The sequence below is a fragment of the Hordeum vulgare genome, chromosome 6H, assembly GCF_904849725.1.
Source record: "Hordeum vulgare subsp. vulgare chromosome 6H, MorexV3_pseudomolecules_assembly, whole genome shotgun sequence".
Lineage (NCBI taxonomy): Eukaryota > Viridiplantae > Streptophyta > Magnoliopsida > Poales > Poaceae > Hordeum > Hordeum vulgare.
The window spans coordinates 112,459,149-112,469,574 of record NC_058523.1 but is presented as its reverse complement, the minus strand read 5'-3'; the positions used below and the strand labels follow the sequence as shown (position 1 = coordinate 112,469,574).

General features: G+C 42.7%; 1 protein-coding gene across 1 annotated transcript; it reads right to left on the bottom strand.

Annotated features, from left to right (window-relative positions):
• Window positions 1–252: 252 nt before the first annotated feature.
• Window positions 253–7,080, bottom strand: LOC123401568 (chaperone protein ClpB3, mitochondrial). Its single transcript, XM_045095395.1, has 10 exons — window positions 6,639–7,080; window positions 5,741–5,959; window positions 5,418–5,655; window positions 4,346–4,541; window positions 4,128–4,182; window positions 3,453–3,603; window positions 2,338–2,646; window positions 1,983–2,248; window positions 966–1,895; window positions 253–831 (listed from the first exon to the last, which is right to left on the bottom strand). The coding sequence occupies exons 1-10, from the start codon at window positions 6,921–6,923 to the stop codon at window positions 526–528; spliced, it is 2,955 nt and encodes a 984-aa protein (XP_044951330.1). The 5' UTR covers window positions 6,924–7,080; the 3' UTR covers window positions 253–525.
• Window positions 7,081–10,426: the final 3,346 nt, after the last annotated feature.

Here is a 10,426-nt window from a genome sequence, read left to right as displayed (position 1 = left end):
GAACCTCGTCGAGGAATTCAGTTGGGTTGTGGAGGGTAGGATTTTACACCGGTGACCCGGCAATCAAACCTCGACTACCAACTCTTCCCTCGCCACGCTCCCACCAAGACCCCCCATCGTCAAAAAGAAGCACCGATTTGGTCATTTGAATATGGTCATATGAGTGCAATACGGCATGATTTCTTGCTTGCCCTGCCTAGACTTCCGCCAAGACCCCCCATCGTCGAAAACATTTTTGACAAATCTAAAACCTCAAAGGAACAGAGTGATATTTAATTATATACAGAACGGCTTAGTGGTCATGCTTTGCACGTTGACATGGGCCATGCCGAGTTATATACAGAACGACTTTTAGTGGTCATGCTTTGCACGTTGACATAGGCCATGCCGCGAGACACAATTTATGTGGATTCCACGAAACCAGAACAAAGAGGGGACAACTCCCATTCATGCATTTCCTGGTGAAAGGTTCTCACTACATAAACCTCAAGACCTAACGAAATATTACGCTAAAGTCACAATGCCTCAGACATTGGCAACCAACTCTGTGTTTCCGCTTTCTAACCTCTGAAGGACCAGCTGCTTCTTTGGAGCAAAGCCTTTGGCAATCGACACAGAGCTTACATCCACCACAACGGTATCATCCTCCTTGAAGTCACCCTTGAGGACAGCAAGAGCTATCTCGTTCTCCACCATCTGCTGGATCACCCTCTTGACAGGCCTAGCACCGTAGTTAGGGTCAAAGCCAAGAGCGCCGAGATGCTCCACAGCTTCCGGTGTGTACTGAAGGTGAATCTTCTGTTGCAGCAACCGGTTTTTGACCCGATCCAGCTGCAAGTTCGACAAATTTATAATTGTGATCAGGTCAACGGGAGTCAGACAGTGAAATACAACTAGGTGAACTTAGTTCCATGACTCAAGTAGATCAAGCAAATTTGCATGTAAAGGAATTATAAGGCTTTTACCTGTATCTCCACAATGCGATTTATCTCTGTCGAGTCCAGCGGTTGGAACACAATGTATTCATCTATCCTGTTCAGGAACTCTGGTCGGAATGTCTGCCGAGCAATCTCAGTCACCTGCTTCTTCATTACCTCATACACCGCATCCTTGCTGTCTGTTGTGTTTCTGAGTGTGTCTAGAATCAGTGGGGAGCCAATGTTGGAGGTCATGATGATCACACAGTTGGTGAAGCTCACTGTTCTGCCCTGGGAATCAGTTATTCTTCCATCGTCCAACAGTTGCAACAAGATGTTGAAGACATCTTGGTGTGCCTTCTCAATCTCATCAAACAGAACGACAGAGTAAGGCCTTCGACGAACAGCTTCTGAAAGTTGCCCCCCTTCTTCATAACCTACGTATCCCGGTGGTGCTCCAACCAAGCGAGAAACAGCATGCTTCTCCATGTACTCACTCATGTCAATCCGTATCAAGGCGTTCTCAGTGTTGAAAAGGAATTCAGCTAGTGTCTTTCCCAGCTCGGTCTTGCCTACACCTGTAGGACCCATGAACATGAAGCTTGCAATTGGACGGTTAGGGTCCGATAGGCCTGCCCTAGAACGACGGATTGCATTAGCTACTGACTTGACTGCAATATCTTGGCCAATAACCCTCTTGTGGAGTACATCCTCCAGTAGCAGCAGCTTTTCCCTATCTGATTGTTGAAGATTTGACACTGGAATACCAGTCCACTTGCTAACTATCTCAGCAATATCAACATCAGTCACCTCTTCTCGAAGCATCGACTTTCCTGACTGCTGGAATTTAGTCAGGTTTTCCTCAGCCTCATCCAGCTGTTTTTGTAGTGTCAAAAGCGTTGAATATTTGAGTTCAGCAGCCCGGCTCAAATTATATTCTCTCTCAGCGGCTTCAATCTCCAGGTTAACTCTGTCAATCTACCACAGATAAAAGATCAGAATTAGAGACACAAATGTGGCAACAACAACAACAAAAAAACAAGAGCAGAACATGCATGCACCTACCTCTTCCTTAATTGATTTTATACGAGTCATCAACGATTTCTCGTACTCCCAGTGTTCTGAAAGGTTTTTCTGCTTCTGCTTGAGGGATTCTAGTTCAGCTTCAAGCTTGCTTAGTCGTTCTTTGGAGGCTTTGTCAGTATCATTCTTCAATGAAAGCTTCTCCATTTCAAACCTTATGATTTCCCTGTCAACCTCATCCAACTCAATAGGTTTTGATGTAATCTCCATTTTCAATTTAGCTGCCGCTTCATCAACTAGATCAATAGCTGCACACGGAAAGATAAATACATATAAGACGGAACGAATTAGCCCCTAGCTCCCAGTAGTTGTTCCATAATAGTAGTATATGCAGTACCTTTGTCAGGCAAAAATCGTCCAGTGATGTAGCGATCTGATAAAACAGCTGCAGCAACAAGAGCACCATCTGATATCTTAACACCATGATGCATCTCATACCGCTCTCGTAGGCCACGTAGTATAGAAACTGTATCCTCAACTGCTGGTTCACCACAGTAAACCTGCTGGAACCTACGCTCAAGAGCAGCATCTTTCTCGATGTACTTCCTGTACTCATCTAATGTTGTTGCCCCAATGCAACGGAGTTCCCCACGGCCTAACATTGGTTTCAACAGGTTACCAGCATCCATTGCCCCACCAGTGGCTCCTGCAACAGAAAAGAGAATTAAGGCCCAAGGACAATAATACTTACAAGTCAAACAACATAATATGGGAAGGTTGTGCTAGTTGGGACTTGCCGCATCAATACAGGTATGTTTATGGCACACAGATAAATTATTCCAAAAATGGCAATACGCTGATACATTTAACTCATTTTCTGAAACAAACTACTCCCTCTGTCCCAAAATAAGTGACTCAACTTTGTACTAGCTTTAGTATAAAATTAGTACAAAGTCGAGTCACTTATTTTGGGACGGAGGGAGTATATGCCACAGGATTATGGATCTGTAAGAGAAACAGTGGGTGGAGGAGCAAAAGAATCAGGACAAAGAATTGAACTGGGACATGCCCACCAAGTATCCAACATGTATCTGGATTTCTTTTCCTTTATTCATAAAAATAATGTCGGTATTTCCAATACTTGTTCAGATACAGCATTGATAGCATACCGCATATTCCTTAGTTCGGACCGACGAAGTAATGTCACTCGACTATTATCAACCTGACTGCAAACCGACTGATGTTGAAGAATCAGCGGATGAGTTGTGGTTAGGGGTGAAATGCCACTCGAACCCAGAGCTAGTTGGTTCTCCCCGAAATGCGTTGAGGCGCAGCAGTTGACTGGACATCTAGGGGTAAAGCACTGTTTCGGTGCGGGCTGCGCGAGCCCCGGCTTCGCAGGTATCAGTGTTTCAGGTGGCCCAGCAATTACTAATCTAACCTACCATTTTAGAGCTCGACTTCAATAAAGCTCAACATGCAAATGGCCGATAGCATACTTAGACTACATACCTGCACCAACAACAGTGTGAATCTCATCAATGAACAAGATGATTTGCCCATTAGAAGCAGTGACCTCCTTTAGAACAGCCTTAAGTCTCTCTTCAAATTCACCACGATATTTGGAACCAGCCAGTAATGCTCCCATGTCCAACGAAATAAGCTGAAATATTGCATATGCATGGAATTAGAATGAACAGCAAACTTAAATCTCTTGATACAATTATTTTTCAACTTTCCTTGCAAACTCTAGGGGCTGGTGTACCAAAGCAAAACTCTTATTTGTTTATTGTTTTTTTTTCAACTTGCTTTCCTTGCTAGTCCTGCACATCCTCCTATACCCACCAAATGAAAAAAAAAAAAGATAAACCTACTATCTCCGTTTCTAAATATAAGACGTTTTGGCAGTTTAAAGTGAACTATCAAAACGTCTTATATTTAGGAACAGAGGGAGTATTTGTTTAGCTCAGGCCGTCAATGCAACCTGATTGTTGGTGACTACTTGCAGGAATATCATCTTGAACTGATTGGTTGTTTGCTAAGAATAAGAAACAAATGGAACACTGCCATCCTAGACAATGACATGATTTGGAGAAAGACATACATACAATCATAAAAGCACAAGGTTTCCACCCTGGAGAGGTAAAATTAAATATACATTTTCAGGTAAAACTAAGAAAAATATACCTTTCTATTTTGTAAAGGCTCAGGAACATCTCCCCGCACAATGCGCTGAGCCAATCTGCATGCAACAAATGCAAAGCAACTTTTCAATGCGTCTCCAGAATATGTTAAGTTGTAGGTACGCGACAGAAGATCTAAAAGTAAGCAAATTACGCGTTGCAAACTACACATTCTGCATTCTCTACAAAATAAAGAAAAATATGAGAAGAACAAGTAATCACCCTTCAGCAATCGCAGTTTTGCCAACTCCTGGCTCGCCAATAATTACAGGATTATTCTTAGTTCTTCTACAAAGGATTTGAATGCATCGGCGAACTTCATCATCACGTCCTATAACAGGATCAAGTTTTCCACGTCGAGCTAATTCTGTCATGTCAATACCATACTTCTCTAGAGCTTGGAACTTCCCTTCTGGATCTGGCAATAGAAATAACCAACTGCATTGTTATCACACCAAATTACAAGAGAAAACAATCCTTCATTATGATGTATAAGCATGAGGAGCAGTCGTGCTATCAAAACATTAATTCTTTTTTCTAGAAAAGGTATCATGACTAGTCTACTTGAACATCTGAAAAGAAGAATGTTTAGTTAACGAGACACTAAGATTATGATATTCAGACACATATCAGTTCAAAGTGGCCACATCCAATGGATACACTTATATTAGTAGAATCCGTATTACTGTCAAATCTCAAATGTATGCTTATTTTCTTTCGTCGGCTATGAAATTTGAAACATAACTCACAATTAGATACAAGATATGGCAAGATGGTAGATTTATTAGTTGGCTCTTGCATGAGTCATAAAATCCCCCATATATATAAACATAAAAGTAAGAATTATTACTTGCAACAATCCTGGGATAGGAATATAATATAATATAAGACAACGGAATTTCTGACAGTTAAGATATGTCATATGGTGCATTTGTTAGTTAGCTCTTGCCTGGATCATAAAATCACCAGTACAAACATCAAAACGTTACTTCATAGGAATCCTCAGATTGGAATATCATGCAAGACAACAGCATTTCTGGTGGTACATTTCCCTAATATTTCAAAAATACCAACATACCCTATATAAGTTTTATTATAAGAATTAAGTTTTATTCCCATGCCCCATTTGACTGAAACCACTGCACTGCCACTGAATTTAGCAAATATAAATAGAATGATTTAGAATCAGATGAATCAAGTTCTGAACTAAAAGGTAAACTAACACAATCATGGTGGAAAAAAGAACTGGGCAAAGGATAACAAGCAAAAATTGAATGATATCCATTATACATACTCTGATCTGTGACACGCTGACTACCACGTACAGCAGAGATAGCTTCCTTCAGCTCATTCTCACCAATCTGGAGATCTTTGAACAACTGTTGCCCAAACCTCTTATCCGCTGTGAATGCTCTCAGCATGTGCTCAACTGATACAAACTCATCACCATACTCTTTTTTGTACTTCATTGCCTTATCCAAAACCAATGTGAAACTTTGCCCTACAACTGGCCCACTTGTATCACCACTAACCTGCCAAAGCAAGAGCCCATAATGATGTTAAGGTTTTGAGCACATACCAACTTATCAAACATAACTACATAAATAGTGCCAGAACCTTTGGTTGTTTAGCAATAAAATCATCAGTAGCTTGCAGGACTGATGTGTTGTCTATCCCAGCTTTTGAAAATATTCTGCGTGCTAACCCATCCTTCTGCTCCAAAAGGGCTTTCATCAGGTGCTCAGATTCCACAATCTGTTGTTTAGACAATCTCGCTGCATCAACTGCACCGGCAACCCCCTCCCAAGCCATCTCAGTGAAGTCCCCTGGAGTTATCTGTTTGATCACAAAAAATTAAGAAAAATGATGGGATTAGCTATTATTCATAAGCACAAATACTGTCTATGAACATTATGCAAGCATTGTTCGAACAGACAAGCAAACTCACACGCACTAGAGTGCATGATCCTTGAGCCAAATATAAAATAGCCAAATCGCTGTACCGAAGCAAAACATGTGATCTACGCGAGTACCATGCATAAACGTATGACAATTCGTAGTAACTTAATAATGCTATTCACCATGTCTGTTCAATGAATGGCCAATTGATTTTCATGACACAACTGTTACGCTTCAGATCTCAACATCACATACACACACAAGACCAAATTAACGTAGTGAGTGAGTCTAACGAAGTCATTAGCTCCAATTTTAAGGGTAAAGCTGAGAGCTCATGAACTAGAGAAGGAACCCCGGGTTTCCTTCATCAGTTTATAATCACCAATTTGGAAAAATAATTCATCTGATACATGCACTCTGAGATTAGAACATCACAGGAAAACTATATTAATCTAACTGGAGAATAGCGCAAAATGGAGAAAACAAAGTAGAATTCGGCAATATCAGTGTGCTACTGGGCACACATCTGCATCGCCGACTGAAATTGCCATTCTCAGTGGCCAAGAGAAAAAAAAATACAGGCAAAATCGAACGGCACGGGTTCAGTTATTCCAACCTGTGACGAGGACGAGGACGAGGCGCTGTACCGAGCCGGCGGCGTGGAGTGGAAAAGCCGGCGAGGCGGCACCAGGAGGCCACCGCCGCCCCCCGCGGGGAGCCTGGCCATGGGAGGAGCGAACCACGAGGGCCTGCTGACCTTGGTGGCGGTGGAGAAGGATGTTTCCCCGGCTAGCGGCGCGAGTGCTCGCGGGAGGGGCTCGCGGCTGCCGGCTGCCAGGCGGCGGGCCACGGCGGCGGCCCGCGCCGCGCGCGAGAGCCTGGACGCCGCGGAGAGTGCCATCACGGGAGGGTTTAGGGTTTAGCTGTACCAATGAGTGATTCGGGTGGGTGCGCGCGCGCAATGCTGTTTGTGGTGGGACGAGGACGATCGGCGTTCGGCGATGCTTGGAGAAGGGGAAAGAAGGACAAAAAGAGAAGCGGCGGAGGAAGGAGGAAGATGTTGGAAGATTGGAGAAGCTTCTGCGAGCTACGGGATTCCTCTTCTCGCCTGTGCGCGCCTACCGTCTAATCTGGGCCGTCACTTCCAGCATCGACGGCGTATGCTTTAATTCAGGGAAATGGCGTCAATGGACCGCAGAATTCGGATTTGAAAGCTGGTACTGCATCTATCCCAAAATCAATGATGTGATTTAAATTTAAATTTTAACTGATAACTAGAAGAGTTGTGCACGCTTTGCTGGGTTGTTTGTGTTGATTTCATAAAAAATGGTTTGACGCCTGCGGGAGATGACGGTGTATGGTTTATTTATTTTTATAATGCGAGCCCTTTCTAGAGCCGTGAATTTATGTTATCTACTAATCAATTCATATGGGTGCAAAAAGGTTTTTCGCATTGGCGATCGAATGTAATACATTGATGCTACAGTTTCACATGTTGACGAGTCTTTTTTGTTAGGTAATGAGAAGGTGCGAGAAACTTCTATGTTTTAATAGGTCGGTTGTTGCCGGTCGATTTGAAAAATCATTCGGTCAAAATCATAAAACAAATTTAAAATTGGATGCATCAATTAAAATTGTTGACCCATTCAAAATTGTGAACCATATCCAAAATTGAACACATCAATTGAATAAAACTATGAATCAAATTCAAAATAACCACAATCAAAATTCTTGACCCGAATAAAATCATGGACCAAATTTGAAATTGAAACACCTCGATTGAATGAGAGATCTCCAAAATTATGGAACATGGCATATTTAATCAAAACAATTTACTTAGTCAAAATCATGAACCAAATCCAAAATTGAATGACATATCTCTAAAATTAGGGAACCTACAATATTTATTAGAACGGTTGGTCAAGCTTTGTTGTGCTATTGGTATTGTTGGGTTTTCATATATATTTTAACTTTCTTTGTTTCAAATTTTATGGCGATGGTTCTTTGAAAAGTCAAACTTCTTTAAGTTTGACCAGATTCATAGAGAAATACACCAATGTCCAAGATATCAAATCGATATTATTATATTTATATGAAATGATTTTTCATTTTTTTAGTTAAGTGTAATTAGTATTATGGTTGCGATATTTTTGGTTCTGGACTTGGTCAAAGTTTTTAAAAGTAACTTTTTAAAATACTAATGCATCTTATAGTTTGAAAGTGAGGGAATGTTTGATTTTGCGACTGGGGAGATGACAGAGTGTTTTTTTATTGCGCTTTTTGGGTGGGCCTTTTGTGGTGTGATTTTATGTTATCTGCTAATCAGTTCATATTTATGTGTATAAAATTTCTTCAACTGTGATGGCGCTAGGAAGTATTTTGGTACTACAATATCACATGTTGGCGTTTTTCTAGGTGATGCAAGGGTGCGCTAGTTGATATGTTCTTATAGACGAGTTGATGTCGATTGATTTAAAAATTCATTTACCCGGTCAAAATGTGAACCAATTCAAAAATTGAATACCTCAATCGAACAGGAGAGCTTCAACATCGAGCATGGTGAATTAGTAGAACTGAATGAGATAATTTCTTGAAGAATTGTTGACCCGCTCAAAATCGGATAAGCAATTCTAAATTGGAGAGCTTAATTGACTGTGAGACCTTAGAAACTAGGGAGCATAGTGTAGTTAATAGTAGATAGATAGTTTTGGAAGCAAAACTTCAATCGGAGAACGTTCTCTTATTACCTCCCTACTGCCAACGCAACAATAACCGTTGGATGACTCAGATTAAATCATGAAACATTTATAACAAACATTCGCTCCTCTTTGACTAGCTCGGGATGGGAGAGAAGAGTTGTTGCCCATTCCAGAAGCTTCATTCTCCGCGCCGGTCTTCGCTCGTCCTCACCTTCTTGTCTCGCTCGTACATGCCCATGTGGCTCCTGTGTCGCCGTGGACGCTCCGTCTCATACCATGCGATCGCAAGGGGTCGATGTTGCCCATGTGTGAGGTCCACCCTCGCCTGTTGTGCCCTTCTCTCGCGTGCGTCCATGGCCGTGTGGCCCCATAGCAGCCGCCACGGTGGAGGACGACAAGGAGACATTGTAGGCTAAGGTTTTTCTCCAACCAACGAAGAAGCGGGCTTCACTCTTTTTCCTCCCCTTCCTGCTCAGCGGCCCGTGGCTCTTTTTAACGAATCTTCGCCATGCTCGCTCCCTAACCTATCCAACGATTGAGGGTGAGAAAGTGTTTGCGGCAAGAATCATCGATGCACACGTGATCGCGTCGACGAGGCAATGAGATACAAATCATGCTCCCTTGTTGTCTTTTTTTGGTATTTTTCTAGCAAGCTTACAAGGTTTGCATCGGTTTGAATATGTGATTCGAGTGGTTCCTAAGAATTTGGATGGTGGGAGATGGCTTGATATTTCATCACTTTTATAAAGAGGGTTTTATGTGGTTTTCAAACGGGTTACGATATTCCTCGTGCCTTTCTAACGCTAATCTTTCAAGAAAGAGGATAACTTATTTTTACTACTGATGTGCAAAAATGAATATATTTAGACGACAACTAATCAATATTTCAACAAATGAAGCCATTTAGAGCAACTTTCTGTTTGAGGAAAGTTTACTAGAGCAACTAGAGTGCAAGACAGCATGTGTGCCTGCTCACACCAGTGGGGATGAAGTTTCACGTGGGGGTTACATATGACTGAGGGTTTGTTGTGCACCAACTATGTGGCTATTGCATTTTTTTTGCGCCGCTCTTGCGGCTACTCTATATTTGTTGGAAACCCGGGGCCAAAATATGCAACTGCCATAAAAATGCATCATAGTTAGGGCTCATTTGGTTATGAGGGATTTAAAACCCACGAAAGCAAGCCTGTGAGGGGATTCTGAGAGGACACACGGGACCCCCCCCCCCCCCCCCCGCTCCTTCATAAGGGGAAATATCCACAAACCTTGTTTCCAAATGGCAACAAAGGGGAGGGGCAGGGGCAGAAGGCCGGGGGAGGCACACAACGGTGCATGAGGTTGGACAAGTGACTTGAAGCTCGAGGAAGAGAGCGATCGAGCTTCACAAGTCACGTCCGTGAGAGAGAGACGACACGGGAAGAAATTCCAAAAGTGCAGAGGCATGGATTCTGTTGGGGATATACCCCATGGGTTAAATCGCCATGGGGATAACCCGCCCGGGCTATAACTTGGGCACGAGGCCCTAGATGCGAAGGCCCAAGGGGCGGCTCACCATGAGGCCGGCTCAAGGCCCATCGCATGGCAGCCCGACTCACGAAGGGAAACATGGAGATTCTCCCTCGCCCAAGTTAGTAGGAAGTAGAATAAGGCACGGGTTCTAATGCGACTCGGACTCTATTGTAATCTCAGGGCCTCTGCCTGTATA

Excerpts from the sequence above, each read along its gene's own strand:
- LOC123401568 (XM_045095395.1), bottom strand. The coding sequence starts at position 6,923 with ATGGCACTCTCCGCGGCGTCCAGGCTCTCGCGCGCGGCGCGGGCCGCC. Across the intron at positions 3,604-4,127 it reads AGCCTTTACAAAATAGAAAG|CTTATTTCGTTGGACATGGG; the intron begins GTATATTTTTCT and ends GCAATATTTCAG. Across the intron at positions 2,647-3,452 it reads TCACACTGTTGTTGGTGCAG|GAGCCACTGGTGGGGCAATG; the intron begins GTATGTAGTCTA and ends TTTCTGTTGCAG.